Below are 16,832 nucleotides of genomic sequence, written 5' to 3'. Positions count from 1 at the left end.
CGGGAAACCGAACAAGGGTTTTGTATGTTTGTATCCCGTGCTTTGAACTACTGTGCGCTTATCGGACCTCCAATAATCAGAGGACATGTGGCTTCTATTTTTTTAAAGTTAAATCAAGTCCACTTAATTGAAAATTTCTAAATATTAATAAATATTTGGTGAAATTTAATATTTATTAGTTAATGAAATTTATTTTAATTTAAATTATTCACTTAAAATTTATTGTATTAAAAGCCCCTAACATGGGGTTATAAGGTTATTATGTCTCCAATGTAATAGTAAAATATTAGTATTATGATTATTTTTTATGTTATTAATGAATTTTATTAATAAAAGGAAAGATAAATTAGTTAAATGTCTTCAAATTTAGAAATAAGAAAATATTTTTTATTAAAAAAATGATAATAAATTCAAGAAATAAGTTTTATTCCTAAGTTAAATCATTTAACATTTTTTCTAATGTTTTTCTTATATAAAATCTATTTAATTAAATAACATTATAAAAGAAATTCACTAAGTTTAGGAAATAATTTTTATTTTTTATTCATTTATCTAACATGTCTATTTACCTATACAATGATTAATATGATAATTTTTTATTAAGACGTGTGAAGCCTAATTATTATTCCAATAGTAAGGATATTTTAAGTTAGGGCATTTTGGGATTTTACATATGTGATTTGGTTACTACTTATTAGATGGAGATAAAAAAAACACAAAGACAAAAACTTGGAGGGTGAGACATTTTGATATTTTCTTGCATTCTTTTTTCATCATAATAAAAATCTGCAGTGGTTATAAGTGGATGTAGCTCTCACATTAAGAGTGAACTATTATAAATCTCGTGTGTTTTTTGTACTTGATTTTTTGCATTGGTTTATTATCCCTTTCAGAAAATAGGATTAAGGTGTTTTAATCCTAACATTTTTTGTATAAGTGCATTATAATAAAATTATATATTTCATTATGCTTCCTTCACTGCTAATAAGTACTTCAAGGTGTTAATAAGTACTTCAAAGGAATCGATTTCATTCTCATGTCGTCTCCTAACAGGCTAACATTATGTTTGATTCTAGAAAGGTATTAAAAAAAAATTATTTTCTCATGTTTGATCTTATTAAAGAAAATGTAAAAGAAAATCAAATATGAATAAAACTAATTAAAATTTTATGTATTTTGAAATTATTTAATCTTTGTATAAAAAGGTTAAAATAAGTTAAATGAGCTTAAAATAATATATAAAAATGATTTGTTGACTTTAAATTTATTTTTGATTTTTTTTCTTAACTTTTTCTGTCCTTGTATTTATTATCTTTATTTTCTTTTTCTTACATTTTGAGTCAAATTTCCTAGGAGTCAAACATAGTCTAATAGTTTTGTAAATATTTTAAAGGAATTCCGGAGCCATTACGTTTCTATTCCAATTCTCTTTTCTTTTTTTAGTTTCTTTTCCTAAAAAATTTATTATAGATGTCTTACATGCATAACATAGGATATAATTAAAGGTTCATTTCACAGTGTTTTTAGAAAACATTTCTAATAATATATATATTTGAAGAAAAATGAGATGTTGAATTTTCATAGGCTAATCCAAAATGGGTGTAAATTATTTTTTCAAGAAGCCCCCATGGAATGTAATGGGAGCTTAGAAGTATGATATTGACTTGTCATAAGGTAAGGCAAAGAGGGCTGTAAACAGCAAAGAAAGCGGTCTCTATCACTCTTCAGTCCCAACCACATTATGAACAATTCAAAAGCTTTAATTTCCACAACAAAGAGATATGATGTCAACTACTTTATCTCTCCCCAACCCAACCCCGACCCACCAATATGAGGCTCTCGTTTTCCCCAAACAGCATGGCCCCTACTACTAGGACTCTGTTAGAGAAAAGACCATGAAGAAAAGGCAAGAGCTTCAAGGCCATGACCAAGATCAGCTTGAAATCCTCAAGGCTGTGGCGCAGGCTTGGCATGGTCATTCTGTGAGTAACAATAGACCCACCAATGAGTTTGATGCGTACAAGAGGAATTTCAAGAGCAAGCCCAGTAGGTTCAAGCTTGAAGCCATCAGCAAGTCTTCGTCCAATGACCCTACTGCTCCCTCTGCAAGGTGGGATTTTGGGCAGTCTCTTTGGGATTCTTACGAGATTGTGACAGTGTCCAAAAGGTTGGAGATGGGACTAGTGTTGGATGACCCCTTCCAAGATTCATACCAACCAAGAGTTGTTAGGAGGCGTAGGGAGGGCAAGAACAGCCTTAGGAATTTGTTCACTCGGGTGTCTTCTAAAAGGTTTAAAGAGACTGATATTCCTCCCGAGTCCTGAGGATGAAGCTCAGTTTTGATCTTCCACCATCTCTGTAACTTGCTTTGCCATCTCCGTTATCAGTTCAATGTGATTGTTTGAATTCCATTTTCCCATATTTTTTCTCTGTTAATTTCAAAAGGAAAAAGGCAAAAAGAAACAAGCCTGTTTTGCAGTCAATGTACTGTGATGTGTACTAATATATATGTATATATATATATATATATATATATATATATATATATATATATATATATATTCGTCTCTCTTCACATGTTTCAGAGTCATGGGCATTTGGTGACTTACAGCTGATTTCTTTGTCTATTTTGTGATTGTCAAGCAGTCTTAAAACCTTGGGTTCTTGTTAAAAGGTCTGTATGCTGTTGTTATTCATTTATTACCCCATAATTGATCATCAGAACTATATTTTGTACATGGATTTTGATTCCAGAATGATAAGGTTGGCATCCAATTCCCTGCCTTTTATGTCAATGTCAATGACAGTTAGGAGCTTCTGCAAAATTCTCTAGGAAAGGAAAGACCACTCACAGCCCACTTGATAGTGATTTTGGGAAGTGTTTTTAATATTTCTGATACTTGAAAATTTTTATCATTCGAGTGTTAAAAATGTTAGAAACACTTTCTATAATCACTTTCAAACACACTCTTATCCTACTTGTCCCTTAAATCTGTCTGCAACATTGGACTATATGAATGGGGGAGACAAAGAAACTACAACTAATAGTAAATATACTTCCTTTAATGCATTTGAATATTCCATACAAGTAACATCGAAGGAGATTTTGCCTAAAACATCAAAGACATGCATTTTATTTATATAAGAGTGTCTGCAACACTATGAGAATTTGCCTGCCTGCTGCCAATCAACCATTACCATCATGCTTTATAGCCTTCTCAATACGCTTTGAAGGTCTTCCACTTGCACAGCTCAAAGCCCCTGTGCTTTTGCTGGATGAAGCCTTCGGCTTCGGCTTCAATATCATCAGTTTCTTCATCAACTACCTGGCTGCTCCCATTGTTGCTCTGACCTTGCTGATCTTGAAAAGAGACCTTGCGGGGTTGACGTTGTTTGCGACCATTCCCCTGCGCTTCTTCAAAGGGAGACTTGTTGTTGAAGGCTTTATGCACGACAGGGTAGTGGGGGGCACCGGGCACAATACTTAGTGACCGTTCCATTCTTTTGATATGAGAAAGGTAGTCATCGGGGGTGGTGTCCCAACCATGCACCGGCTTGCGATCGGAACTGCCGAGCATGGTTTTCTTTGGGTCGGCTTCCAGATTTGCTCTACTTGCAATTTCTGGTAATAGAAGATGCCTTCTTATAGACAAACACTTTATTTTCCCCTTCATTCCCAAGTGATGAGGCTGCATCTGATTCCCCATCTTTTGCCAATATCAAAAGCTAGATTCAGCCATATTGTTTGTGAGAATAATATGGAACTAAAAATTAGTGAAGTCTGAGATAGATTCTTCAAGGTCATATCATCGAGGCATCAGAGACATTTCTGGAATACGGGACAAATGCTTTATCATGGAATCATAGATCTTTTAGGTCTGCTTTTTCAACTCTAACGCACATATCTCTCTCCCATCAATTGGTGCTAGTTGAAGTAATGTCCCTTTCTCTCTGCTTTGAACATTCCTCTCGTTTGATTATTTAGTTGGCACACAAAAAAAGTGTCATATCCAGTTGACCGGTCGAACTATCAGCGGTGGAGAAGGCACCAAGAGCACCACAAAAAAGGGCGGAGATATCACTAGCGGCAGAGGTAGCAGCATCTAAGCCAATATCTGGGCCAGTTGGCTTCAACTCAGCAATTGACGTAGTTGATCTTGAACCAATTTGTTCATTCCCATATTTGGTGAGACATAAAATCTAACCAAGAATTAGGATCCTGGGCATGAAAATCTGCTCATTATCGCTCTTTTCACCAAAAATGGATAGATGAATTAAAGTACTTATTGGATCCACTGAGCTGAACCCCAATTCAAAAAGACAACTAACAGATGAGTTTTATTCATTTAATTTGCAGATTTGAAAGGATCTATGGAAATGAAGTGATTAAAATGATGGAATCAAACTGAAATTTGGTACAATGAGATGACTCAATAGTAGGTTGAACTTTGAATGCTAATCCACACAAGCTGTTTGACACCCATCCTCTTATTTGGGATCAAACTCTTCATTTTATCTCTTATTGGTCAAAGATCTGATAAGATTAATTTTTCAGAAAAAATTAAGAGTATTTATGACTCGCATAAAACCATAGAGATTGTGTTGGTTTTTTACTTGTTTGGCCTCTTTTTGAGGGTAGTCACGGTTCTTTGAGGCAAACAATACAATATGGCTGTGACACTTCCTCTCCTTCCCGCCAAAACCCCAACTGCCAAAACCTCCATTTCACTATTCCCTGAAAACCCTAAGACCCTAATCTTAGAGCAATGCAAAACCATCAGAGACCTGAATGAAATCCATGCCCATCTCATCAAAACGCGCCTTCTCCTCAAACCGAAAGTCGCTGAAAACCTCCTTGAATCGGCCGCCATACTTCTGCCCACTTCTATGGACTATGCTGTCTCCATTTTCCGCCAAATCGATGAACCCGATTCACCGGCCTATAACATTATGATAAGGGGTTTCACATTGAAGCAATCACCCCATGAAGCCATTCTTTTGTTTAAGGAAATGCATGAAAATTCTGTACAACCAGATGAATTCACGTTTCCCTGCATTTTGAAGGTTTGTTCTAGACTGCAAGCTTTAAGTGAAGGAGAACAGATCCATGCCCTGATCATGAAATGTGGATTTGGGTCTCATGGGTTTGTGAAGAACACTTTAATTCACATGTATGCAAATTGTGGTGAAGTTGAGGTTGCTCGCCGCGTGTTTGATGAAATGTCTGAAAGGAATGTTAGAACCTGGAATTCAATGTTTGCAGGGTACACGAAAAGCGGGAACTGGGAGGAGGTTGTGAAGTTGTTCCATGAAATGTTGGAATTGGATATTAGGTTTGATGAGGTCACATTGGTTAGTGTTCTAACCGCTTGTGGGAGATTGGCTGATTTAGAACTGGGAGAGTGGATAAATAGGTATGTAGAAGAGAAAGGGCTGAAGGGGAATCCCACTTTGATCACTTCTCTCGTTGATATGTATGCAAAATGTGGTCAGGTTGATACTGCAAGGCGATTATTTGACCAAATGGATCGCAGGGATGTTGTTGCGTGGAGCGCTATGATCTCTGGTTATAGCCAAGCAAGCCGGTGCAGAGAGGCCCTAGATCTGTTCCATGAGATGCAGAAGGCAAACATTGATCCTAATGAGATTACTATGGTCAGTATACTTTCTTCTTGTGCTGTTCTTGGAGCTTTAGAAACTGGTAAATGGGTCCATTTCTTCATCAAGAAGAAGAGGATGAAGCTCACTGTTACCCTTGGAACTGCACTAATGGATTTCTATGCAAAATGTGGGTCTGTAGAGAGTTCCATCGAGGTTTTTGGAAAGATGCCTGTGAAAAATGTTTTGTCTTGGACAGTGCTAATTCAAGGTCTTGCTAGTAATGGACAAGGGAAAAAGGCTCTTGAGTACTTCTACTTAATGCTGGAAAAGAATGTTGAACCAAATGATGTGACTTTCATTGGTGTTCTTTCTGCTTGCAGTCATGCAGGTTTGGTTGATGAGGGTCGTGATCTTTTTGTTAGTATGAGTAGAGATTTTGGTATTGAACCGAGGATTGAGCACTATGGTTGCATGGTTGATATTCTTGGTCGAGCTGGGCTGATAGAAGAGGCATTTCAGTTCATTAAGAACATGCCCATTCAGCCAAATGCGGTTATCTGGAGAACATTATTGGCATCATGCAAGGTTCATAAAAATGTTGAAATTGGGGAAGAATCATTGAAGCAGCTTATTATATTGGAACCCACACATTCTGGAGATTACATACTTCTTTCAAATATTTATGCATCAGTTGGTAGGTGGGAGGATGCATTAAAGGTGAGGGGTGAGATGAAAGAGAAAGGGATTAAGAAGACACCAGGTTGTAGCTTGATTGAGTTGGATGGAGTAATTCATGAGTTTTTTGCTGAAGACAATGTACATTCTCAGTCTGAAGAAATTTATAATGCTATCGAGGATATGATGAAGCAGATCAAGTCAGCAGGCTATGTGCCCAACACAGCAGAAGCAAGACTAGATGCAGAAGAAGATGATAAGGAATCTTCAGTGTCGCACCATAGCGAGAAGCTGGCTATTGCCTTTGGTCTTATTAAAAGCCCCCCAGGAACTACAATTAGAATAACGAAAAATCTCAGAGTGTGCACTGACTGCCACAATGCAACAAAGCTTGTATCAAAGGTTTTTAACCGAGAAATTGTTGTCAGGGACAGGACTCGCTTCCACCATTTCAAAGAGGGATCATGCTCCTGCAATGACTACTGGTAAACCATAGGGCCTATTTATATTGTGGAACCATGGAGGGATGCTACCAGATAGGAGGTTTTGTATGCCAAAAGCAATGTGATTAGACGATCCAAACAATCTACTAGTGGCATTCTTTTCAATGTCTGAGAGGGTGGGAGAGTTTGGAGGGTTTGATGCATTCTTCCTGGTTTTCCGAAAATAAATTGGGTAGGCAGTTTTGGGCATAGAAGAGCACTATTAGGGGAAGCCACTGGCTATATCTTTTCTGTTGAGTGTATACTACATTTTGGAGGAAGCTTGAGTTGGTGTCATGCTTGATGATTCTGTATCATCTATTTTTCTTTGCCAAGATATAAAAATCACCCCTCATGGGCTGTTTCTTTCCTTAGAAACATGAGAAGCTGGCAACTGAATTCTTGTTTTTATCTCCTTTCTTTGATAGGCAAATAATAGGCAACTAACTGAACAAGGGAGCATAAATCAAAGATGGGTTTGCTTGTCTTGCCCTATAACCTGCCGCATGCTGGCCCAACCTGAATTTTCAGCAATAAATGGAGCAAACAAGAGCCCATTTTTTATTCTTCTGGGTTGAAAACTCAGCTGAAAGGAAGAGACAAATGCTGAACCCCCACACAGTTTTGTTGCACCGCTGTATAATCTCTTGATAACCAAAGAGTTATGGACCAAGCCAGATTTCATTGTCAAGCAAACAAAACATACAGGGCAGGACCATCATTCATCTTCAGAACAATCTTATACCCAAGACCGTTGTTAGCATGTCTGTCATGTCTATTCACACTTTCGACCAAGTTTGCTGCTGGTCAGTTTGTCTCTCCATGTGAACATATAAGGGCTACATACTGAGAAGATTATTAAAAAGCATGATATGCATCATGAACCTAAATCTTAGGAAGGGCATGAGTTCAAACCTCATTGCATGTTAGAAACGAGTGGGATGGATAATAAGTGATTTGTACAAGGCGTATAGCATCAGGCTTGGATTGCCCTTCCCATTTTTTTTTTTCCCATTTCCATTTGCTCCCTTACAAAGAACTTTGAGTTGGATGCCTTACAAGTTACAGTCAAGCTTCACAGCACATTCAACTCTAACTAGAAGTTTTTATATATTAAAGGTATGTTATCAGAACTAAAGTTTTGAGTAAATTGAGCAGCAGCACCAGGCAGCATTTCCATCCGATGGCTGAACTGAATTTCAAAGAAAGAAAATGGTCAATTTAAACATTTATCACCTCATCCAAATGTACTTTTGGATTAGAGCTTACTGTTCACTAAACTTCCATTGGAACACCCTTTGACCCCTAAGAATTATAAAATTTCCCAATCTTCTCTAACTTTGGAGTTAATAGCACTGGTTAAAGCAAAAGAAGAAGCCTTTTGGTTTGTTCTCCATCTTCACTTTGGGGGTTTCCCCTGAGTCATCACGTACTGCCATCAAAGAGCTTGTGCCTGGAGATTCAGGTGGCAAGATGGTGTTTTCTGATGCGAAAACCCGAGAAGGGATTGCAGGTTCTGGAGGTGAAATGGTAGAAAGATAATGGAGGAGCATCTGGACTATCTGGCTGAAGTTCGGTCTGGCGTTAGGATCCTCCTTCCAACATGAAGTTAGTATTATAGCCAACTCCTCTGGGAGGTTTTCAGCACTGGGCCTCACATTCTGAATCACCACAGTATACCACCAAACAATCAACTAAAAGGATTAAAAGAGAACAACTACTCTGATTGAAGCAATATGAAAAGATGATGAATATCATTATCATTACCTTAAAAGCAGCTGCATATGCTGCCTGTAAATTAGACATGCCTTCAAACGGCAACTTGTTATGTAAAAGCTCCCACAAGACAATGGCAAAGCTATAAGCATCCACTTTGTTGTTGTAGTGCTTCTTCTCTCCATGCCTTAATGTCACAGTACTGTACAACTGCCACCAGATAACAAAGTTCATGGTTCTGAAGTGGCCACAGAAAAGCAAAATAACAAAAGAAGCATGCATTTTTCTGAACAAAGTACCTCTGGAGCCATCCAACGGTAAGTCCCTGTTTCAGCAGTCATCATCTCTGTCAGTGACTCTTCCCTTGCTAAACCAAAATCCACCAGTTTAACTGTTTTGTGGTCTGCAGTCAAGATTAAGTTCTCTGCAAAAATAATGGAAGCCCATCATGGATAGGTAATTTCTTCCCTGGTTGAATCAATATGTAAGAGTGAAAAACCATCTATGAACTGGTTTAAACATGTGGGATACACATCAAAACCCAAAAGCATATTCCTCGTTTGGCATATATTATGATTGAAAACATAAAATAAACCTCATTACAAACTTGAGTTGGATGATTTGAGTACTAATGATGGACAGAGAACTGCATATACAAACCCTTTGGAAGCCAAACTAGAAGAATTCATCTTGGGTAATATTTGAAATAATATGCTAAAACAATTTCAATATTTGATCTTTTAAGAGCTGCAGGACAGCAAATTATGAAAATTTTTGATGTGTGGAAGATCCCCAACTAGTCTTTTTCCACATGATCATAAATGTGTGCCTGTTTTCCCAGTGAGGTCTATTTGAGAATCCAAAACCCTTGTCTAATTAAATCTAAGATATTCTCTGAATTCAAAGGGGTCTTCTAAAAAGCTTACCAGGTTTCAGATCACGATGTATGATCCCATGAGAGTGCAGGCATTCCATTGCTCGAGCAATATCAAGAGCAAAACCAACTGCAATTCGAGCATCCAAGCATCTTGGTCGCATGTTTAGCAAATATTTACGCAACGTCCCTCCCAATAAAAGCTCGGTGACTATCACCATTACAGGCTCCTTGCAGACACCAATAAACTGTTTGACACAAAACAATGTGATATTCATTCTCAGATGTTAGATCTGTATGAGAGATACCAGAAGAGTTATGGAAACAAACCTTTGCCAGGTTTTTATGCTGAACTCTTGAAAGCATTGAGACCTCTCTTGCGAATCGTGCTTCTCTCTTGGTGATCTCCTCTGGAGTTTCTCCTCTATGAACAATTTTGATGGCGACATTCTGATTTTTATATCTTAAGCCCAACAAACAAGGTAAGGAAATGACTTGAGAACAAACATACACTGAATTGACAAATACAAAAACCTAGCAGCTCTCATCAAGAGCAGGAGTGTCTAATTAGAAAATAGATCAGATATTCATAAAGACCTGAGAAGAATGAATCCAAGAAATTCCCACAAAGGCAAATTTCCATGGAGTTTGAAACAAAAGGAAGATAGGCTTCCTATCCTAAATCTTCCAAAAACAAATTTACAAATCCAAAGAATGCTTTTCGCATGCGGAAAAAGCGGCATTGCTAAGAACACAGCACGCGTGAGTCATCAATTAAGCCAGAAAATCAAAGAAAACTTGGATTACTTACTTTCCTTCATATACTTTGGCATGAGCGCCTTCTCCAATTCTTGGCCCAACAAAAAGATGCTTTGGATCAATCAGCCATTTGGGGTCTAAGTGAAACTCATCAACAGAGTAGAACCTATTTCCAGATTCCATATTTCTAGAACAGGAAACGGTTCAACATCTATTTAGTCTACCTAAAAAAAAAACAAAAAGAAACACCAATACCCATCACCCATTTAGCAAGGAAAGCACTGAAATGCCCAATTACACAGTAGATGGATAAGCTGACAGGAAACAGAGAAGCATAGAAAAACATGCTCTGAAGTACGTTCTGCAGATACCATAGCAAAACCACGCCCAAAGATCGAAACTAACATACAGCTGCTCTGCATTTCCTTGAAGAGAGGAAACAAATGGAACCCCACATGTCGTAGAGAGATTAAAAAGGGAGAACCAAAAGCTCAAAAGCCCAAAGAAGTTTCTTGGGAAGTCATTGGGAACAGAGCAGAATCCCAAGAAAGTGGAACAGGGGAGGGGGTGGGGAAGAAGTACCAATCAGCAAAGCTTCAAGTGTAGGATCAGCATTTTTCACTAAAACTAAACAAACCCCACTTGGGAGTTAGTTTAAATGGACGACGGGGGTTGGGTTTGTTTAATATTTTGGGTGCAGAGCTTCACCCTTGATCTGAAGACAAAATCATGGAAGGGATTGTCCCTGTTATGAAAAATGGGGAGAGAGAAGGCAAGATATTTGTGAATATTGTAATAAAGACTCTGGGAGCCATAAACTAATCAAGAGCACATGGAAACAGATCTTGTCAACATGAAGGATGAAGCCTTGGGGACTACCCCACCCCACTCAATAACAACCTACTTGTATTTCACTTCACTTCACTTCATGTGAATGCGCTCAAGATGGAATAATCTTCCCTTCATAATGAAATAGAATTCTAATTTCCAACCCGCCGCTCAAATGCAAATACATGTTATATTTTGCATTGCTAGGGACAAAAAGACCAAGATATATCGATAATGTCGGACATTGGTTTTCATTGTTTTGTGAATATATTTACACATAGGATAGCTGGATAGGAGAGTAGGTTAAGAGCTCTCAAGTGCATAATCTAAGGGAAAATCCATATTTCAACCCCATGTCCTGAATGAACCTGTAATTAATGCTTTAACAATAGGCCAACTTTCAGTAATGTGAAAGATTGAAGTGTAATTGGAGCTGTTTGATTTGAATGGAACCGTCTCAACTCAGAAATGATACTAATAGTAGGGATTAAATTATATATATACCATAAACACAGCAAAGCTGATTATAATCCATAAGTGGCAAGTTCCAGAAGAAAAGAGAATTGGCGAAAAACGCCCGCTCTAGAAATTAAAAACTAAAATGCATAACATCCGGCGATTGCTGCTGCTGCTGCTGCTGCTTTATGCTATTCCAAGATTTATTTATATAACATAACATCAGGGATTTCAACCAGGCATGTTCAGACTAATATTTCTCTACAGCAATAAGATCCATGACCACGCGCTTGAGACTGCCATTGTTCTTCCTCAACAGCTTCTTGTTCAGTTCTGTGTCATTGAAACCCTGCAGCCACACAACAGGTACTTTTTAACACTTGCTTAACAAAAGAAAAACCAAAACACATCTTACGAAAAAGATTTTCATGCTGGAAGACTCACCATCTCCTTCAACTCCTCTAGGATAGGATCCCATTCCCCAACACCACAAAGATGGTTCACAGTCTCCTCCAAATCATATTCATGCATCCTCAAGATTTCCTTGTTAAATGCATCACACTTGAAACCCATCTCATCAAGAGCTTTGAGGAGAGACTGCTCAACACCATCGTTTTTACCCATCACTTCTTCCAAGGCAGCCTGATCCAAGGCGGCCTTATCAACTCCAGAAATTGGGGCAGCATCAGAAAAATCTATAATAGGATATGATACAGATGAATTATTCTCCGGTGAAACAGGTCCAGGAACAACATTGGTGGCTAGCAAGTTATCATCAATAGGGAAATTCAGTTCCTGGTTCTTGTTAGCATGTTCTTTAACAATCGGCTTCACTGGTTCATTGACCTCAACAAGGCCTCCATCCACCACGGGCTCAACATTCACATCTATAATCTGAGGGCTTTTAGACCCACCACTACTAGGAGGAAAATTCAGGTTTATGACAGGCATGCTATCACCTAACAGGTCCTTCAGGGAACTGTCAACCTGCATGAATAAGGAATGAATAAGTACAGGCCATTGAATTATTATAATAAGTTTAAAAAGAAAATAAAACAACAGTAATGGAGGAGGAATTGATATGTGCATGATTTACTGAAAGATAAATCATCATGAGAAAACATGTTTAAAAAAATGAATAGGACAACAGTAATGAATATGAACCTGAATGAGAACCCAAACTCGTTGCCCAAATGTTTGGCCAGATGGTGCAGCCATCCTCCAGTATGAGATGTATCGACCAGGAAATTCAGGTGCAGTAAAATCAACTGAAATTTCAAGTTCTTCACCAATTGGCACACAATCCCTACAAATCTGGCAACATAAAAAATCGCTTACAACAAGCTTTACCCAAAGACTCAAGACCAATACACAAGGAAAAACACAAGAAAGTAGCTGACAGGCAAGGTCAAAAAACGCTCACAACAAGCTTACCCCAAGACCCAAGAACAAAAACACAAGAAAAAAGTCCACAGCAACTAATTAAGACTAAAAATAATTTCAACATAAGAGATGATTACAATTTAAAATGGACCACCTACCTCAACCGAATCTTTTTCACTGAATCTATCTCCCCCAATCCATACAAGTCGTGTTCCTCGAGCCCACACAGCATTACCAGTGTTGCGCATCCTCCAAGTCTTTGTGAATGGGATTGATGGGGCCATCACTGTACCATCTATGACATTTACATCCAAAATAAAGCGGCTATCAAGATGCGGCTGACGTACCCTTATTCCACAACCTATACTGGGATAGGGTTGTGCTGGGGAATGAACCTCAGGTTGTTGCATCTATGAGGGGAAAAAATATGAAATCAAGAACAGGTCAGTCAATAGAAGTGCTGTGTTAAGGAACAGAATAATGATGAATTTACATACAGGATCATGTGACATCTTGAAAGACCATGGATGCTGACGAGCAGGCCAGTCTATTCTAATGTAATCAGCCTCATTACCCATATCAGAGAAGCAGATGCTGCAAAGGTCATAATCTTCTTTTCTACAGAATTCAGAACAAAGGTTTAACAATAAGTTTATCAGAAAATCTTATTAAATAAGAGCATTAACATGAAATAAATTTTAAATAAGAGCATTAACATGAAATAAATTTCTTACACTTTCGACTTGAACCGAGGTCCAGTTATTGGATGAACCCCACAACCATCACATTGAATACCTTTATGGAAGGTACCACCCATAGCATCTTTGTAGCTCCTCTTGAATAGAGGAGGACGAGGACGAGCACCAGTAGACAAAAGTGAGTTATTTACTGGAGGCATTCCAGTAAATGGGCAGTCACTAAAAGGGTTACCAAAATTTGGAGCCGCATAGTTCCTACCATCACTAGAAATTTTCTTGCTTATCCCACTATCCAAACAAGTGATATGGGAAGGATCTGGATTATAGGGTCTGGGATATCCTGCATTCCACGTGGATGCAACACAATCAGCCAACTTCTCACCATAATGATCAACGCTTCCCTTCTTAGTTCCTTTCCTTCCATCAGAAGCACAATCAGAACATGCAACGGGTGGATACTTGCTTTCCTTCTTAGTCTCCTTCCTCTTGTCCACAGAGGGATCATTGGCACAATCAGAACATGCAATGGGTGCATACTTGCTTTCCTTTTTAGTCTCCTTCCTCTTGTCCACAGAGGGATCATTGGATGCAACTGGTGCAACATTGCTTTCCACATTAGCCTCCTTGTTGTCAGTAGCAGGAACATTTGATGCGATACCTGCTGTAATAGTCACAGCTCCAGATTCAGTTATAACTGGAAAAATGGGGATTTTAGATATATCTGGAAAAAAACTAGGGATTTCAGATATATCTGGAAAACTAGGGAAGTTAAGATCCATGGATGTTGCAGCTGGAGTAATTGAGGTCCCCACACCTCTAGACACGGGTCCAGTTGTTCCCACTTCATTAAGTTTAGAATTTGAATCTTTGAGTTCAGCAGTTGGCAGCAGTTCTTGTTTGCTGTCAGCTTGCGGAGCTTTTGTATTTTCAGTCACTAAAGGATCGACGGAGTTGTCAGATGACCTATTATGTGTGCTTGAATCTGCACCAACCTCAGATGGAGAAACAGAATTGAGGTAGGATTCTCCCATCTTTGAGAGGCAGGTAAGAACCTCAGAAAGCACTGGAGCAGAGGATGCAGCTTTAGAAGTAAAATCTGTTGATAGTTTCGAAAATGCTTCAAGTAGTGGCTCTGGTACTGATTTAATAAATTCAGCAACACCAGCATTGCCATCTTGAAATGGGCGCAGGTCAAAAGGTGGTCTCATGGGAGCAACACCAGCATTGCCATCTTGAAATGGGCGCAGGTCAAAAGGTGATCTCATGGGAGCAACACCAGCATTGCCATCTTGAAATGGGCGCAGGTTAAAAGGTGATCTCATGGGAGTAGAACTTCCACTTGACCGAGTGTGAGACCTACCATCCTTTTCAATATTTAGCAGCACGGTAATCCTCAAGAACTTCAAGCGCTGTCTCATCACATCATGCAGATCTTCATCATCAACAAGTGTTACCACGTCACCATCTTCATCAATATACGTCAGTGTAAGATCAGCATCAGGCACAAGATTAAAGAGAGTGATGACTTTTGCTCTTAATCCATTGATATCAAGATCCAGTTCTCCATTTTCGTCAAGGCATGCATTAAAACGCCTTAGTGTGTTCCCATATTTAACCTGTAGCAATACAAATATATTGTAAATGGATTAAATTACGATAAAGTTTAATTTAATCCTCAACTACTAGATCAAAGTGTTCTTAGGTCTAATGACTTTTACAGGCAGAGACTGACACAGCACAACTGGTTTTCATCCAGGTGTTACAATTTCATATCATAATTATCTCTATGGAAGCAATGAAAAAAAGCATATAAAAACTGAGGTTGATAAATTTTATAGACAATCTGCCTTTAATTGAAACTGGAACCATCCAGATCCCCTTAGTATTGAAACTTGAACCATCCCAGGATCAGTTTAGAATTGAAACTCGAGGCATCACATTCACACCCTAAACCTCTGCATAAGGATATGATCCTAAGCAAATTTTGGCAGATACCGTGCCAAAGACGAGCTCAAAGATACTTTTCCACTCAGTAAACGCTTTGTACCATTATTTTTGCCATTTAAGTTCAACAATAGAATTGACCTGTGGCTGGTAGTGGGGAAATTTAGAATTCATTGAATTCAACTAGCCTTTAAAGCCTAGTTTGAACTTCATGATAGGTTCATAATAGTGTAAATATGTATCAAAATTCAGACTAATAAGATTTCTTAGGCGAAACAAAATGTCTGGTCACTCCAGTAAGCCAAACAGTTCTTTTGTTGGGCAGATCAAATTCCATTTCACTACGGTTCTGAAAAATGATATTTTCCTTCAATTTTTTTGGGACTAATTCCAATTTTAACTGCACTCAAATCAACAAAAACAGGAGATCATAGATTATATCAAAATAAATAACCCTAAAAGAGAAAAAAAAAATGGAAAACCTTTTAAATTCTGTGTGTATAAATAGATATAAGCCCCAAAATAAAATATGATAACCAGATCAGAGACTAAACTTCAACCATGAACTAACACCAATATTCAGAAAAATCACACGGAGAAAAAAAAACAAAAAAACAAAAACAAAGCTTGATCGCGTCGGCGAACTCCACTGCAACAATAGCGTTACAAGAAACCGCAGAAATCATTCATTAATAGAGGGAACCCTAAAAATGAAAAACTTGAACACAAACTAATTCCAAAAAACCAAAAAAATCAGCCAGGTAACAAAAATCGAACCTTGATGACTTTTGTAGACTCCATTGAACCACCGAAACAGCTCCGATGAACAGCAGGTAGTACTTAACAGCCAGCACCCAGAACCCGAAGTGAAATTCGGCAATCAGTGAAAAACTCGATCACACAATGATCGCAACAAAGTAGATGAATCGTTCAACAGAGAGCGATAAAAAAGATCAGAATCGCCAGATTTGGAGACGAGAATGATCGAATTGGAAGGGTTTTCTCAACATCCAAACACTCCACGTTCTATCACCGTCACCCTCATCGCCCTATTTTTCTCTCCAAATCGTGAAATTATATAGAGAGTTTTCGGGTCTTGGGTTTCTTCTCCCCAAAGAAAGCTAACCAACTCCTTTATCTAATCATTGACCCAAAGCAGAGGTCCACCATAAGAAATCGTGAAGCCTCTACGTGGATTAAATCTATTGGTTACCTTGTGTCAATCTCGAACATCAACCGTTGGATCTGTTTCTCATCCTCGGGATTTCCACCCATATTTTTTCCTCATTAATTTTTTATTAAAAGGAATGGATTTTATCAAAACTTAAAAGTTAGGTTTTTATTTATCTTTTAATATTTTCATTTTAATAGAAACTTCGTCGGTAAGTCATTGAATTTCCATGTGTGGAGTTGGTC

At 38.1% G+C, this 16,832-nt stretch overlaps 5 protein-coding genes across 6 annotated transcripts; 2 read left to right on the top strand and 3 right to left on the bottom strand.

Moving 5' to 3' along the window:
• The first annotated feature begins 1,773 nt into the window (after positions 1-1,773).
• LOC104882276 (uncharacterized) lies at positions 1,774-2,721 on the top strand. The gene has a single exon (XM_010664791.3). It carries the CDS (start codon positions 1,896-1,898, stop codon positions 2,322-2,324), a length of 429 nt encoding a protein of 142 aa, XP_010663093.1. The 5' UTR covers positions 1,774-1,895; the 3' UTR covers positions 2,325-2,721.
• Positions 2,722-3,042: 321 nt separating this feature from the next.
• Positions 3,043-3,765, bottom strand: LOC100855230 (uncharacterized). Its single transcript, XM_003634192.3, has one exon. It carries the CDS (start codon positions 3,705-3,707, stop codon positions 3,219-3,221), a length of 489 nt encoding a protein of 162 aa, XP_003634240.1. The 5' UTR covers positions 3,708-3,765; the 3' UTR covers positions 3,043-3,218.
• Positions 3,766-4,352: 587 nt separating this feature from the next.
• On the top strand, positions 4,353-7,136 carry LOC100258733 (pentatricopeptide repeat-containing protein At1g08070, chloroplastic). Its single transcript, XM_002277422.4, has one exon. The coding sequence runs from the start codon at positions 4,669-4,671 to the stop codon at positions 6,763-6,765; it is 2,097 nt and encodes a 698-aa protein (XP_002277458.1). The 5' UTR covers positions 4,353-4,668; the 3' UTR covers positions 6,766-7,136.
• Positions 7,137-7,729: 593 nt separating this feature from the next.
• On the bottom strand, positions 7,730-11,285 carry LOC100243394 (serine/threonine-protein kinase STY13). The gene is made up of 6 exons (XM_002280468.4): positions 10,160-11,285; positions 9,679-9,811; positions 9,401-9,596; positions 8,774-8,898; positions 8,526-8,684; positions 7,730-8,419 (listed from the first exon to the last, which is right to left on the bottom strand). Exons 1-6 carry the CDS (start codon positions 10,288-10,290, stop codon positions 8,105-8,107), a joined length of 1,059 nt encoding a protein of 352 aa, XP_002280504.1. The 5' UTR covers positions 10,291-11,285; the 3' UTR covers positions 7,730-8,104.
• A 119-nt stretch (positions 11,286-11,404) lies between these two features.
• LOC100253588 (protein JOKA2) lies at positions 11,405-16,581 on the bottom strand. 2 transcript variants are annotated; one of them, XM_010664795.3, is made up of 8 exons: positions 16,194-16,581; positions 14,287-15,088; positions 13,509-14,133; positions 13,272-13,392; positions 12,933-13,184; positions 12,556-12,705; positions 11,836-12,378; positions 11,405-11,740 (listed from the first exon to the last, which is right to left on the bottom strand). In XM_010664795.3, exons 1-8 carry the CDS (start codon positions 16,215-16,217, stop codon positions 11,642-11,644), a joined length of 2,616 nt encoding a protein of 871 aa, XP_010663097.1. In that variant the 5' UTR covers positions 16,218-16,581; the 3' UTR covers positions 11,405-11,641. The 2 variants fall into 2 exon arrangements, with proteins under 2 accessions (XP_010663097.1, XP_010663096.1); XM_010664794.3 differs by having other exon boundaries at positions 13,509-15,088; positions 16,194-16,577.
• Positions 16,582-16,832: the final 251 nt, after the last annotated feature.

The sequence above is a fragment of the Vitis vinifera genome, chromosome 17 (assembly GCF_030704535.1).
Source record: "Vitis vinifera cultivar Pinot Noir 40024 chromosome 17, ASM3070453v1".
Taxonomy (NCBI): Eukaryota; Viridiplantae; Streptophyta; class Magnoliopsida; order Vitales; family Vitaceae; genus Vitis; species Vitis vinifera.
The sequence above is the reverse complement of the archived record's forward strand: the minus strand, read 5'-3'. Positions and strand labels throughout refer to the sequence as shown.

Excerpts from the sequence above, each read along its gene's own strand:
- LOC104882276 (XM_010664791.3), top strand. The coding sequence starts at position 1,896 with ATGAAGAAAAGGCAAGAGCTTCAAGGCCATGACCAAGATCAGCTTGAA.
- LOC100855230 (XM_003634192.3), bottom strand. The coding sequence starts at position 3,707 with ATGGGGAATCAGATGCAGCCTCATCACTTGGGAATGAAGGGGAAAATA.
- LOC100258733 (XM_002277422.4), top strand. The coding sequence starts at position 4,669 with ATGGCTGTGACACTTCCTCTCCTTCCCGCCAAAACCCCAACTGCCAAA.
- LOC100243394 (XM_002280468.4), bottom strand. The coding sequence starts at position 10,290 with ATGGAATCTGGAAATAGGTTCTACTCTGTTGATGAGTTTCACTTAGAC. Across the intron at positions 9,812-10,159 it reads GCCAAAGTATATGAAGGAAA|ATATAAAAATCAGAATGTCG; the intron begins GTAAGTAATCCA and ends GTTGGGCTTAAG. Across the intron at positions 8,685-8,773 it reads ACCGTTGGATGGCTCCAGAG|TTGTACAGTACTGTGACATT; the intron begins GTACTTTGTTCA and ends ATCTGGTGGCAG.
- LOC100253588 (XM_010664794.3), bottom strand. The coding sequence starts at position 16,217 with ATGGAGTCTACAAAAGTCATCAAG. Across the intron at positions 13,393-13,508 it reads CCTCGGTTCAAGTCGAAAGT|AAAAGAAGATTATGACCTTT; the intron begins GTAAGAAATTTA and ends TGAATTCTGTAG. Across the intron at positions 11,741-11,835 it reads TAGAGGAGTTGAAGGAGATG|GGTTTCAATGACACAGAACT; the intron begins GTGAGTCTTCCA and ends GTGTGGCTGCAG.